Source organism: Globicephala melas, chromosome 21 (assembly GCF_963455315.2).
Source record: "Globicephala melas chromosome 21, mGloMel1.2, whole genome shotgun sequence".
Lineage (NCBI taxonomy): Eukaryota > Metazoa > Chordata > Mammalia > Artiodactyla > Delphinidae > Globicephala > Globicephala melas.
In genome coordinates, this window is record NC_083334.1 from 25,212,732 (window position 1) to 25,228,221 (window position 15,490).

General features: G+C 42.6%; 1 protein-coding gene across 5 annotated transcripts in view; it reads left to right on the forward strand.

The window, feature by feature from the left end:
• The window catches only part of NRG1 (neuregulin 1), a 1,014,779-nt gene extending 1,001,071 nt beyond the window's left edge, over positions 1 to 13,708 (forward strand). For 3 of the 5 annotated variants that reach the window (XM_070044598.1, XM_060291365.2, XM_030832734.2), the window contains 5 exons: positions 4,384 to 4,486; positions 6,008 to 6,134; positions 8,519 to 8,649; positions 9,456 to 9,662; positions 12,404 to 13,708. In XM_070044598.1, the coding sequence (XP_069900699.1) occupies positions 4,384 to 4,486; positions 6,008 to 6,134; positions 8,519 to 8,649; positions 9,456 to 9,662; positions 12,404 to 13,055 (1,220 nt within the window). In that variant the 3' untranslated portion in view covers positions 13,056 to 13,708. Of the gene's footprint in view, positions 1 to 4,383; positions 4,487 to 6,007; positions 6,135 to 8,518; positions 8,650 to 9,455; positions 9,663 to 11,857; positions 12,000 to 12,403 lie in introns of all 5 variants that reach the window. The other 2 variants (XM_060291366.2, XM_030832802.2) reach the window with 1 other exon arrangement.
• Positions 13,709 to 15,490: the final 1,782 nt, after the last annotated feature.

The window sequence follows — 15,490 nt, forward strand, 5'->3', positions numbered from 1 at the left end:
TTGATCTGGCCATGCTGTTATTTCCGAGCTGGGGTACGTTGGAGTGGTTTACAAGGCTGTAGGAAGAACCAAACCAGAAGCCTGAGAACAGAAGAAGCTTTACATACATCAGCGTAAGAACGCTCCACGTTTTAGGCTGATGGGAGCTTGACATACAATGTAAAAATCATCTATTAATATAGTAACATCTTAATCTGCAACATATTATATGCATAGACTTGGATTACTCTGGTTTTCTGGAGATACTCAAGCACTGCTCCAGTCGATTTCATTATGTCATAAACAGAAAACAGAATGAAATAGCCTTGTGCTATTTTAGTTGGAAATTCTAGTACTAACAGAATTAAACTTGAGTCACTATATCCCAACAAGTAATCAAATAGACATTTTCACACTGCAAATGTAAAATATCTCCTATGAGCATGTGAATTGGGGGCAGACTTCTTTGGAAAGCCTTCACCCTAAAGAGTTGGGAGAAAAGGCCAGTCTTGGGAGGAAGGGGAAGCCATTCTATTCTTCCAGAGGCTCCACAGTGCAGACCCCCAGGAATGTGACCGTTGGTCAATAAAGCCATGTCCTGATTACAGGAATATCTGGTCCCCAACCAGCTGGTGTCAGTGACATCATGCGGTGAGAGCATCTTATAGCTGTTGCTTTCATTTCAATGATAACATCACAGTCTACACCTAATGTACTTCCCATAATTTGTGGAAAATCAGGTTGTTACAAGCTCTATCCATTCCAGGGATAGAAACTCAATTAATTGCTCATTGCCCCCAAAAATATTCCAAGAGAAAACTATTCATTTGATGGGAATAGCCCCACGTTCATGTGAGTGGTCCTTTGCACATCAGAGAACGTCACCCAAGAGTAAGGAACACAAGAGGTCCCACCAACATCCCGCAGGGGGCAGGTGGTCTACACGAGGGGAGTCATCTATTCAGGTTACTTTCCTTGGGATAAAAATTATCCCACTTCGAAATAGACTTATTGGCCTTACCTGAAAGGAAGAAAAAAATACCACCATCACCTCCCCTCTTCTCCCTAAGAGCATCTTTCCTGCTTTATCACTTTAGGGTATAATTATTAAATTTAATATTTCTCTTCCCAAACAATGAAGTAGGGTGATGGATATTTCAGATGTATAACCTCCCTCAGTAAGATCTGAAGGGTTAGTAAAGGCACACTGATGTGGTACCCACACCAGGGGTTACCTTGGTAAGCTTAAGGTTTGACCTCTTAAGGGCAAACCTTCCAGAGGTTCCAAAGTCCCCAGCCAGCCAGAACATTCCATCCTTAAGGAAAATCCGACTTTAAAGGTCAATTAAAATTGAGACAGCCAAGGCTTCTGTCTCTTGGCCTAGCCAGATCAGTCTGAAAAACATGCTTGATCTGGTTCATTCGATGCATCCAGCCAAACCATAAGGACTCAGAAGTGTTGCAACTCATTAATAAGGCAGATCCGCCAACGAGCCTGATGGATTCTTTTTTTCAACGCTGCCTCTAATCTGTTCTTGTCCTATTGACCCCGTCACACTAGGAAAAAGTAAGGGGGGGGGAAGGGTTTTTTAAAAACTCATTGTTTCTATTATTGTTCATCAGGTATTTCTCTTTGAACACATTTATTTTGTGAGGGTCACCTGATCTAGTAAACCACTGGAAAATCAGAAACTTAGATGAAAAACATTTAACGCAAACATGCTGATGTGAATACAGAACCCTGATCCACATCTGTGTTCTAGGGGCCTTGGTTTTAATTAGCTCGTTTAGCACTTTTCTTTTGCCCTTTGGCCTTTACTGGGCTGCCTTTCTATTTCCATGATTGATTTTCCTGGAAAAACTGTGTCTTCTGACATAACCTAGGAAGAATGGGCAAGTCATCATATACAATTTGTTCACAAACCCAAATTAGTCTATTTTATAATTAACCACCACCAAAAAACTTGCCAAGGAGGCCGTGAGAGGCACGATGCCTTTCCCCCTATGGCCCTTGGCTAGGTCCTCTTTTTGCAGTGTGCAGAAGCAATTTCCCAGGTTTCTCTAAAGATAGAATGGGAAGATGGCAATGCTGCCAAGTGCTTGCCATTTGGAAAGAAGAAAACAATAGAGTAAGCGAAAGAGGTATAGTAGGGTCTTCATTTTCTAGGCAATGACACTTTCACACTTCTGGTTTGTAACCAGTTCATCACAACCAAAGGATCCCTGCTCCGTGTCCTGCATCCCTGGAGAAGGACCAGTGGGGCGATGCCTTTGCTGCTTAGACTTAGTGCTGAAAACTGATCCGGGTGCCCGGTCCAGGCGGAGGCCCCAGGGGCATCAGCTCACAGATTAACACCTTATGAAATTGAATTCCCTGTCCTGTGTCTATGTGGGAGGGGAGGTAGGAGGCAGCAGACACTCGCAATTAACATACAAGCATCCACGTGCCACGTCCTCATTTGACTTTTGCGGCACAAAACTACGTGACACCGCTCTATGTCTCCTGGTCCGTTGTCGCCCCGCAATGCATCAGCTGCACCAGCTGCTTTGCTTTCTAATTGTGGCTTCCACGTGACCGCCAGTCTAGGTTAGGAGTTATGCTGTATGGGATAACCCTTCCAAATCTGCATCCACCTTTCCTCCCACCCCAGCACTTCCTCCCTCTGGTTTTCTTTTATGTATTTATTTTTCCTCCCTTAGTACCAGGCATGCTGTGCCAGGGACTTCAGATTGCTCCTTCACTTCTTAACCTTGTTTTCCCTCCTACCTGGCTTCCTCCCTCTCTCCGTCATTCTGTCAGCCCGTCTGTCCTGTCCGTTTGTTTCTTTTCCACTTCCAACACTTTTGGTTTGTTTTTGTATAATCTCTGCAGCATTCTGGTCTCTTACTTCTTTCTCTTCCTCCTGTTAATAATAATCAGTGCTCTTATTAATTTGATTTGACAATGTTCCTGACCTGTTAACTGGAATTTGATTACCATGGGCTTGGCTTGTAGGAAATGTTTTGTTTAATGATAAAGTCTACTGTATCATAGAAATTACATTGCACTTTTTCATTTCAAGAAGACTTCCAGCGACTTGCCCTCTCTCAGCAGAGAAAAAAAGTGTGGTTGCTGAGACAGAGAATGTAAACTGAAAATGTTCCATAAGGCCCCATGTTGATGTCCAGATAAGAGACCTTCATCGGTAAAATATTCCCCAGTTCTTGACCAGCTTGTTAATCAGAAGAGCAAATACAGCTCACCCCGCTTATTATGCATCAGTCGAGTTCTCTTTCTCATTGAACTCGTGAATCTCTCCCAATAATATGTGTGATTGGACTGGTTGGAAGCTTAGCTCCTAAGAGGATCAGGTTCACCATTAAATCAGCCAATATTGTTAAGAACCTGACCTACCATAGTCTAAGCAAGTTAGCCCCACAAAACCCAACTGGCAAATAGAAAGCCTTCCATGAAGCAGAAACTGGTTGCATTGGGGGGTACAGCAGTACCTTCACCTGAAAGTTCTAAGCATCCCATCTCCTTAGTGCAACCGACATTAGCTAATTGGCCAAGTTGGTCAATGCAGGAGAGTACAATCTATTTCAAATCATGTATCATTTTGTGCCAGTGGTTTTGTAGTGCCATAAACCAGGTCTCTAAGTACAACTGGTGAAGTAATAATAATTGTTCCTCAAAGGACAAATCTTCATCATGGCCCAGGACGGGACGATCCCACCCATCGTACGGGGTTTCTCTGATACAGTGCCCTGCTATACTCCCTGTCATGGTGCTTACGTTTGCATTCTACTGTTAAGTCATAGGGATCCTGCATCAGTTTTGTTGCTAACTACAAGTCAAGCTCATGTTTGCAGATGTCTTTGATTTTCTCTTTTTTTTTTTTAAGTTAGAAGTGGCTCTTTGTAAAGACCACAGGAATGGGAAATAGCTGGGAAATCCAAAGAGGCTCAGGGTGAGGGAGGGGCGGGGGCTGGGAGGATGGGAAGAAGGAAAGAAGGAGACAGAGGGTCCCAGTGGCGCCAATGCCGGCTCCTTTTACTGGTGTTGATTCCTGTTGTCTTTGCAAGAGATTTTAAAAAAAATAAAATCGACAGTTTTAACCAAATCATTATTTTATAATTAATGTTTATGATGTGCCAGTTTAGTACACATATATCTATAACTTATCATTAAAGTAACTGAATAGTATCATTTTTTAAATTATAAATGGCCCCCAACGGGCTTTGCCATTTTACGCTCAAACTGTAGTGCAGAGTATGCTGCACCTTAAGTACGTCTGCAAGAGGAATGAAGTGTCCCGTGTGTATTTCTTGTGAACATGGACAATACAGCATGCCAACTGTTCAGCTGTAAGTCCCGGCGAGGGTTAGGGACGCTTGCTGACGTCTGCTCTCGTCCCTTTCCAGAAGCGGAGGAGCTCTACCAGAAGAGGGTGCTCACCATCACCGGCATCTGCATCGCGCTGCTTGTGGTCGGCATCATGTGTGTGGTGGCCTACTGCAAAACCAAGTAAACGCCCTCCTCACCCCCTCTCCTTAGCCTACTGCAAAACCAAGTAAACGCCCTCCTCACCCCCTCCCCTTAGCGCACAGACAGCCTGGCCGGCAAGCTCCACTGCCTAGTCTTGAGAAAAGGGGGTGGGCGCCACAGAGGGACTTGCTCCTTATTTTTTTCCTCCTGAGTAATCCATTTTGAGGACCTTTCCTAATCACGTACATTAGAAAGCTTTGCCTATTTGTGTGACAGTGTTCAGAAGACTTCTGATAATTGACCACAGTCCCACGACCGAAGAAAGGGTGGGAGGGACAGGGTTGTACAGGGACACACGCAGGTGTCTGTGGGGGAGGAGCGTGTCATCTCACTGCTGAGGACACGTCCAACTGTACTCAGACTTAGCGGATAAAGGGAGCATTTGGTGCTGTTTGAAATGCAGGGGTTTTTAAAAAATATGATCGTGATGAATTTTCAATTCCATCTAATTAGGTGACCGGTTCCAATGCTCCCAAAATGAGAGATGTACAAAAGGAATCTCACAAGAGAATTAAGCAAAACTCGCTTTGAAAGAATAAAAGAGAAACATGAAAACAGATTTGTGTTTGCCTTGTTGGTCCTTTAAGCTGGGTTCATGTTAACAAATACAATTACCATTTGACATGAATTCTTTTCATTTTTCTCTCATACGTAGAACTCCTGCTTCAAGGCTGAAATAATGTTATTAACAGTTTTGTTTTATTTTGTCACTTCATCATATAAAATCTTGAGCCAAAACTAGTCATGGGACTAATATTACGATCCAAGTTGAGGAACAAAGACAATATGCTCTTATGGTATAAAAGTAAGGGCATGGATGGCATTTTCTTAATGTCCCAGGATTCAGTGTGTTGCCAGAACTGAGCAAGCGATAGAGATAAACAAGCCCTCACGGAATCCCCCTTAGGAGTCGTCTTATATTCAATCTGAATACGTGAATATTCACTCCCTAGTTACAGAGAAAAGTGGTAATAGAGTAGGATCATATTATAATTGTGCCAAAATCTACCGGCAAAATAAGTACGTATCTTCACTCACGTACAGTTCTATACATACACACGCTATGTGTGATGCACAGATTCAACACTAACTGCATTTTCTTGAAAGACACACAGACCGGCAAAACTATAAATGAAATCAACCTTGTCAGTTGCATAGCATGACTTGTTACCTAAGACAAATGACCATCCCTAAGACTTAGGCAAAGATGGATTGATTAGGAAAGTTGGGGTATTAGCCACCTCTCAACTTGACTTGTCTTCTTTTTTTTTCTTTATCTCTCAGCAGTCCAGTTCAATTTCTGTAAGAATCCCATGCAGCTTCTTAAATCTACTTGCTAAGCATAGATGATTCCCCTCCTGAGAGGAAGTGGCACTGCCTCCCTCCTCCACCCTCCCTCCCAAGCCACTGCCTTGAGTTGTGTGTTGATAGAAGAAAGAATTGACTGTACTGAAAAATGTAAATAATAGAAAAAATAAACGCTCCTTTTTTCCTATCCAGGAAGCAACGGAAAAAGCTTCACGACCGGCTTCGGCAGAGTCTTCGCTCTGAACGAAACAACATGGTGAACATAGCCAACGGGCCCCATCACCCCAATCCACCCCCCGAGAACGTGCAGCTGGTGAATGTATGTTGACTCTGGCCAGTGGAAAAGCTCAGCATCTCTCCTCTGTTCAGGCACCTTGAAGTTTATTTTCTAAAGCTCTTAGGCTCTTAGCTGCTGCCATTAATCACCAGGGCTTCCAGGAATCCAAGGTTTCGCCAAGAGAAAATAACGGGAACATTTTTTTAAGTGGATTTGGTGACTGTAAAACAAGCACGTTTCCTCTTATAAAGTGTTCATTAAGGGATCGGAATAATCATGTTGGGTTTGTTCTGTAGGGAAACCGTAACCAGAAGAAAGAACAGAAAAAAAAAAAAAAGAAAGAAAAATAATAAAATTCATGATACAAGAATCAGAAGGAAATGTTTTATTTTTTTTTTATACTTTGGAAATGAAGGCTGCTTCAGTCTGTAACTGATTAGCCCTGATAACTGAACTAAAGGCTCTAGAGTCATTTATTTTTTTATTAGACTCATTTGTCCGGTGCCTGATGATTTACTGATTCTGATTAACAAAGGGAGACATTAGGGCATGAAAAGGTCAAGGCCATTACCAACCTTGCTTCTCAGTAGCCAAACTAGAAGAATTTAATACTTTCCAACTCTTTCTACATGATGCCAAACCGTCCAGAGGAAATACATCCTTCATCATTCGAAGATCTATTTTTTAAATTTATGGAGCATTCAGCTTTTAAATATAATGAAGTCATCAAATATTAGATTCTGAGAGTCTTTACATAGCTTTTTTTTTTTTTTTTACAGATAAGGGCCAGGGCAGAGCTGGACTCAGCTCTCCCGGCTTCTGGAGTTCTACCTTCCTACTCCGCCATCATTCTTCCTGTTTTCTCCATTCCCCTCTGATGTCTGGCTTTTTATAGGCAAAGCTGGAAGATTATATCGCAGTACCATTTTCTATTCTATAGTCAAAGATGGGTTTTGTGTGGAGCAAATATATCAGAGACCCAAGTTCAGGGTTGCTGGAGGTTCAACCACCAGCAAGTCTTGTAGGAAAGACCTACAGGAGACTGTTAGGTGCTGATAAATTAACATATTGGCTGCTTTCCTCCCCCTACCAGTATGTTCATTGGAATGTTCTGCACAGTTGCTAAATTCATTCACTACTGACACACCTATAATCTATCACTTTATATAATACATAGGAGGCAGAATGACTGCCTGGATTCCAATTATGGCTCAAGCTATGTTACTGTGAGCTTTGACTTTTCTAAACCCTGTTTCTTCATCATAAAAATAATACCTACTTCAAAAAGTTCTTGCGAGCATTAAAAAGATAATCCGTATAAAACACTTAGCCCAGTGGCATCTAATGAATGTTGTATCATTTTTAAACATGATTTTCCTTAGATTCACTGAGCTTACATTGCCTTCCAAGGCGCAAGAGTCATTTGGTACGCAGACTAAAAATAGGTCGTTACATATGACAGTGCCATCTTTCTTTTCCTTAAAGCAAAGATCCACATGGAATAACCTTTCCATGGTTAAGAGAACCAGCCATAATTTCAAGCATAATTCAAGTTGCAGTTTTGTTTTTTTTTTGGTTTCCATGAATATATCAGGTTCTTTTAGAGCCCATAACCCATCAGATTATAAACTGCCCTATTTCATCTAAGACTATTCCTATCCGTGTCTTTACCCGTTATTTAACTCAATTTGGTGTAAATACTAACAGGGTTTAAAAGACAATTTAAAGATGTCCCTCTCTCACTAATAAAAGGCGGTGACAGCTACTGTGATTTGGTGGTGAAAATAAAGTAGAATCTACTTGCACTCAATATAAGGCCCTCTATTATATGGTTTGTCAAGATGTGTAACCTTGACAACTGCTGTTAAGTCTTTCAAATCTCTCAGTAGCCCTGTTAGTCTTACCACTGACAAGTTAAAAATTTCAACGATATCATTAGGGCACCACGGGCACTGAGAAATTAAAAGAGAAAGATAGATTCAAAACAGAGGTTTTTTTTCATTCTTCTAGTGACTTGAAATTTGAAACGAGACAAACCATCTCTGTTCTTTTGTTGCACTCAAATATCTGTTCGTCGTTTTTGATTTGCAACAACTATTACAAAAATAAGTATTGGGCAGACTTTTGTATTGAATTCTAGTCATGTTATCAGTTGGAAACGAAAGAGAATAGGTCTGTTTTTGATAAAACGTAGTTGTGACTGTAGGACCTACACTGCACGCGTATCCGAAGAGCAATCCCTCAACTCCATTTACCTAATTTAAAGACCACAGTAGCTGGGATAGGTTTTGTCATCTGGCCACTGGAAACTGGAATTTATTACGAAGCATGTGTATTAGAAGTAGAGATTTTTGTGTGTGTGCATGTGACATTGTTAGCATTTTGACTCCCCTAAATCTTCAAGTTGTGTCTCTTTGTTTATCCAGCAATACGTATCTAAAAATGTCATCTCCAGCGAGCATATTGTCGAGAGAGAGGCGGAGACGTCTTTTTCCACCAGTCACTACACTTCGACAGCTCATCACTCCACTACTGTCACCCAGACTCCCAGTCACAGGTATGAGAATAAAAAATCGCAAGGCATTTCTCTAAGAACTAATCTTTACACATTGTCTTTTGCTCTCACTGCCTACAAAAGGGACAGGAGGTACTTATGAGGCAGTGAGGTAAAGTAGAGTGTATGGCTTGGGACAGAAACCGACTTTGGACATCAAACTGGCTCTGCCGCTTAACTGCTGTTTGAATTTGAGCCTCAATTTTTCCGTTAGCAGAGTAAGGGGAAATGACACCTACCTTATAGGATCGTTGTTCCTTATTTTAGAGATCGTCTTTTCTCATGCCTGACCATTCACAGAGTTACTACACTGGGAAGAGTTTGTCTTAGAGGCCGTACAATACTTAGAAGTTGACTTCTTCCAGTGGTTGGATTGCCCTGGGATATGCACATGAGAACTGGCTAAAGAGCTGAACCTAAATTCTCAAATGCTCTGGTGATATCCGAATGTGTGCTACCAAGGGTAGCACTACACTTCCAAATGAAGCCCATGAGACAGGTGTTTCCTTAATCTAAGCCACTCAAGAACAGACAGACTCTAAGAATACTTAGTACGAAATGGCATTTGGTACATGTGTGTTGAATGGGTGAACACATGAATAAAGTGTATCCTTGCAAAGCCAGTCTAAATCAAGATCCTGTCGGTAGCAAGCAACTTTATAAACAATTCTATTCTGAGACAAGTGCTATCGTAGTGAACTACTGATGCACCAGTCATTCGCAAGACTTGTCAGATCACTTCCTTTCATTTCCATGTGTGCCTATAATTAAAAATCTCTCTCTCTTTGCCTCTCACATTTCCTCTGTAGCTGGAGCAACGGACACACTGAAAGCATCATTTCAGAAAGCCACTCTGTCATCGTGATGTCATCTGTAGAAAACAGTAGGCACAGCAGCCCTACTGGGGGCCCAAGAGGACGTCTTAATGGCTTGGGAGGCCCTCGCGAGTGTAACAGCTTCCTCAGGCATGCCAGAGAAACCCCTGACTCCTACCGAGATTCTCCTCATAGTGAAAGGTAAAACCGAAGGGCAAAGCTACTACAGAGGAGAGAGCACCCCAGTAAGAGAATCCCCGTGAGCACCTGCGGTCCCACCTGAGGAACCCTCTAATGAGAATAAGGGGCGGCAGCTGCCTGGTCTAGGAGTGCTTCTGGTTGACGAAGCCATCTTTGGGTTTGACTGAACCCACTGCTCGCGAGCTTCTCGCATCATCCCCGTGGCTGACAGGCAACAGACTTCTAAAGAGCTGGAATGATTCGATGTGGAAGGTGCAGCAAACTTGGGAGTTCCTAGCTCTGACCTTAGGCTCAGACCCTCGGGGCGGCGGGGGGTGGGGGATGTCTCCGTTTCCTCAACTGTACCTTGAGAGCAGAATGCTGGCCTCAGTGATCGATCAGGACCCTTCTAGAATTCTAAGTGGCCAGTTATCCAAACTCTGGTCGAGCTGGACTCCCGGTCGCACGCATTAACTCTTCCTTACCTTCCAGCCTCACTTAAGTCAAATCAAGGGCTGTGTCATTGCTGACGGCTGTAGGGACGGTTCGCATCCCTCCAGATAGTATCCCTTTATGGCATTCCAACAAGGGATGACTCAATAAGTGTCTCGTATGCTTCACCTCGCCGTCTTCGCGGGAGGTTGGCAAGGCAGATATTGCCTTTGGGGTGGCCCTTATTCCAGAGTGTGTTGGCTTCCTTCTGGGGCTATAGGGTTGGGTCAGGGGGGCAGTCACAGCAAAGGTAAAATAAAGATCAGAGCGAAGTGAGCTGAAAGCGATGCTTAATAAGAATACTGAATTCATAGAGTCTCCGGATCCATTTTCACCTAAACTGGGGGAGAAAGTTATACCCAACCAGCATTCCTAGCCCATCAGTAAGCTGTTACTTATTTGTTTTCAAATCCAGCGGGGTTTCTGTCTGTTGGTTTGTTGGTTTGTTGACTTTACTGTCTTCTCAGTCTAATCTCTGACCACTTACTAAAAGGTTTACATCATGTCGAAGCGATACTTACTTGGTTTTCATGGGTGGAGATAATTTTGATACACCCTTCTACTCATGCACTGGGAAGTACTTACCCCAAAGGAGACCGGTTTGGAGGCTGCAGGTCATATAGAACCTGCTGATTACTTTTTTTCAAAAGCCTTTACCCCCAAAAGGTATTTCAGAGTTTTACAGAATTAGTGGTTGCTCTGTAACTCATCTATGAAAAAGTAGACATGGTCCAAAACTGGTTTAAAACATTAGTCTTAAATTCATGTAATTATATCTTTATGTATGAAGTCTGTCCTAATTCAGTCCTTTTAGAAACCTGAAAAAGAGTTTAGGGATAAATTCTGTCTTCATCACTACATGTGATATTTGTCTTTAAAGTCTGACACTTCCCTGCTTCCTTTCATACCCCAGATATTAGCTAGGACTGCAAGATATACCTGAACCTAGGCATCATGGAGAGAAAAGACGAGTCACTTTTATGGGCTGATTGGATTTGAATTAGCATTTCTCAGAGCGCTTAATTTAAGTATCCCCAAAACAAAATGTCTGGAGACTTGATCCCCAAATATTTCCATCTCTAGACACCTTCCCATTTTAGACACAGCCAGAGCTCACTTCCATATGACTCAGAATCATGGCTGATAAGCACAAGAGTTAATAGTTTCTTGTTTCTGTTAGCTAGAGTTCAGAAGATGGTGTCCTGTGTCATCACAGGTCATGTCAAATTAGACTCTGCAAATGCCAATGTGAAGAAAGGAGTCCTTTAGTGCTATGCATTGGTGACATTTTTATCCAAGCTGAGAAATGTGACTCTGAATAAGCCACATCTTTCTCAGTGCCACATCAGGTCTTCTTGTTCTGGGGGAAGAATCCACGATATGGTAAAAACAGTGCACTCAATGTCTTGACAGCTAGATTCACTGAGCATGATCAGACGTAACATGACATAAGGCGACACGGTACAGCCCAGTCTTGAGCAGTCACAGGAGATAAGCCAGAGACGCATACAGCGGTGGGCTTTGGAAGAGAGGTAGACCAGAGATTGGACGGAACTATGAAGCCCAAAATAAGTTACCTTTGAAATGTCATGGTCACTGGGATGGAGAGTTGCAAATTGAATGTTAAGAAGTAACATTTCATGGAAAAGTTAAAAAAGCACATAAATGTGTTACACTGTTATCAGGAATAAATCTAAGTTACTATGCTCTTTTTTTTTCATAAGACATAACCTTATAGCTGAGCTAAGGAGAAACAAGGCCCACAGATCCAAATGCATGCAGATCCAGCTTTCCGAAACTCATCTTAGAGCTTCTTCCATTCCCCATTTGGGCTTCATTCTCTAAGACCCCTTGGCCTTTGGGAAGGTATAGTATTTAAGTAATACTTCTTTCCCTTCCAAATCCCTGAGCCTTGGTCCTGATAAACTGAGAGGTTTCCAGGACCCGGCGCCCTCTTGTCTTAACTCACGTGCTTTTATTAAAATTCATGACGAGATCCGAAAACCTCAAACGCTTTGATGAGCTAGGCAATTTAGCTGATCTTTGCATGCACTCCTGTGAGGAGACTCTTGGCTACCTAATTTGAGATTCCAAGGGTGCTGAATGTCCTAGTGCAAAAACCGAGAAGTGTACGATGAATAGAAATTCTCTGAGGATGATATCTGATGATAATATTGTGAACGATGCCCCCTGACCCCACCCCACCCCCCACCCCTGCTCTACGGCTCTCATTCCACCACACTTATGCGGGGTATTCTCTGCTCACACAGGTATGTATCAGCAATGACCACCCCGGCTCGTATGTCACCTGTAGATTTCCACACGCCAAGCTCCCCCAAATCGCCCCCTTCGGAAATGTCTCCACCCGTGTCCAGCACGACGGTGTCCATGCCCTCCATGGCAGTCAGTCCCTTCGTGGAAGAAGAGAGACCCCTGCTTCTTGTGACACCGCCATGGCTGCGGGAGAGGGATGTCCAGCACGTTCAGCAGTTCAACTCCTTCCACTGCAACCCCGCGCACGAGAGCCACAGCCCACCCCCTAGCCCCTTGAGGATAGTGGAGGATGAAGAGTATGAAACGACCCAGGAGTATGAACTGACTCAAGAGTCGGTTAAGAAACTCACCAACAGCCGGCGGGCCAAAAGAACCAAGCCCAATGGTCACATTGCCCACAGACTGGAAATGGACAGCAACACAAGCGCTGAGAGCAGTAACTCAGAGAGTGAAACAGAGGATGAAAGAGTAGGAGAAGACACACCTTTCCTGGGCATACAGAACCCCCTGGCAGCCAATGTTGAGGCAGCCCCTGCCTTCCACCTGGCTGACAGCAGGACTAACCCAGCAGGCCGCTTCTCTCCGCAGGAAGAATTGCAGGCCAGGCTGTCCGGTGTAATCGCTAACCAAGACCCTATTGCTGTATAAAACCGAAATAAACCCATAGATTCACCTGTAAAACTTTATTTTATATAATAAAGTATTCCACCTTAAATTAAACAATTTATTTTATTTTAGCAGTCCTGCAAATAGAAAACAGGAAAAAAATCTTTTATAAATTAAATATATGTATGTACAAATGTGTTATGTGCCATATGTAGCAACTTTTTACAGTATTTCCAAACGAGAAAGATATCAATGGTGCCTTTATGTTATGTTATGTCGAGAGCAAGTTTTGTACTGTTCCCGTGATTGCTTTTTCACAGTATTTCAGCAAACCCTCTCCCACCCCGCATATTCCGTTTCTGCTGGCTTCTTGTGCGTTGCATTATGACGTTGACTCGATGTATGGTTTACAGGATTTGCAACTGTCCCTCTGTCCGCTTCAAGTAGTTCTCGATCAGTACGTCTTGTAATGGCACATCCATCCAAATACTCCCCTTCTGTGTGAAATATTCTTTTGCTTTCAGTATATGAAATGAGTTGTGTCTATGACTCTGCCAGCCAAAGGTCTGCTTCACTGGGCTCTGAGATAATAGTAGATCCAGCAGCATGCTACTGTTAATTACAGCAGGAAACTGCATTAAGTCATGTTAAATATTAGGAAGAAAGTAATATTGTGATTTTTTTTTTTTCAAAAACTGTATGATTCATCAGAAGACAGCTTGCTTGACAAAAGGAGCTACCATTTACTTTATTTTGATTGATTTTTTTTCTCGGCCAAAAAAAAAGCAAGTTTTCGGGATAGCAGAGAAAATGGGTTCTGGCTACCGATCAGGGTAAAATCCAGCCCCTAAGGCGAGGATCGGTTTCACCTTCTCTCTCTGGGGGAATGATACAGCGGCTCATCTAGCTGAAGAGCAAACCATGGCTGGAAAAGGTGCAATCGTTCCTGACTTGTGTTTTTTCACTGATTTTGGAGCTAGGGACCGGTTGTGTCTTCTTGGCTCAAGGACAGACATATTATGGCACAAAAACCCCAGCTTCAACAGCACACTCAGCAATTTGTCTGAAGTACTTCTAGAGTGAAATGTGCCTGCTGTACATACTGGTGACGTCATCGTAGGGAAATTCTTCTTAGACTGTCTAGAGGAGTGAATACATAGAAGACACGGGGGAGAGCAGCTGTGTGACTTGGTTAGTAATTTTTAAGTTTTTTTGACCATTCCTTTGTCCTCATTATGTTTCTCTCATTTTTCAATGTTGCCTTGATTAAGTCATAACTATGCATGAACATTTTTGTCAGGAATGGCCAGTGTGCATGTGATTTCTGATTAGTAAGAACCTCCTACGAGTGATGATTCATCAGGAAATGGCAATAGTCTTGGAAAGATTGCACCTTTCCATGCAGAAATGACTCCCACCTGTGTGCTAACCTCTCTGTTTACAGCTGTATCACCCGTTTTCCCCCTTTCTTACTTTTTTGCTTTACTGTCACAAAAACAGGATTAAGATGGGTCTATACTTTGCACGTTCACTTGGGATTGCCAATCCAAGGAAAGCCTGTACGTAGAAACATTTGAAATAACTGCTAATCCAGGAAAATAAGAGAATTAAAAAAAAAAAAATCACAGCCCCATTTCTGTCAGATTGGGCTGGAGCTTTACTTACGTTCCAAGTGGCCTCCTAGGAGCCATGGAACAAAACGGGGAACAGGTTAGCAGGGGGTTCAAAATACCAGACATGAAGTCAAGGAGAGTGACTCTTCTTGTTTGCAGGTGAACTGAATCTATTTCTTCACCAAATCTCTATGTTAAAATTAAAGGAAAGAAGTGACATGCAAGGAGGTTTTAGAAGAAAAATGCAGGCTGAGCATGAGTCATGTCATTAAGCTCCTAAGTGTTTCTACAATCCACAGAGACACCTGTCTACAGGTCCTTGAAGTTACTCTTAGTATTTGGTATCCCAAGCATCCTTCATGGTTCCATGCCACTTTCTCTGCGCTCAGCGGTATCTTCATGTGCTTGTTCACCTCTCCTAAGGAGGCCCTGACAACTCTCCAGGTTGCACTGATTTCCCAATTCTGTAGAATCAGTTAAGCTCATGGCAGGGGAGAGAAAGCAGTCAAGCAGTGAAGAGATTCTCTCAATTACTCTAATATTGCATTTGAAGACCTTGACTCATTCTTAGTCTATTTCAATTAAAAAAAAGTCCCACTGTAATTAAAACTCTAAAATTTCTGTTTCAAATTCTTCAGGCATTTGGAGTCCCATTCTGGAGAATTTCAGGAATAAATAAAATCTTCTGTTGAGAGCAATGAACAACATTTTCCTCAGTATGAAAGATCACTGTAAATTTTCAGGTTGCAAAAATAGATGAAAATTGAGAGGAAATTTTCTTTCCAACTGGTTCTGGTCACTCACCGAGGTGGCATATCTGTTGGGACAGGCTTTCTGTCCATAGAATGAGAGGTTCCCTTGATA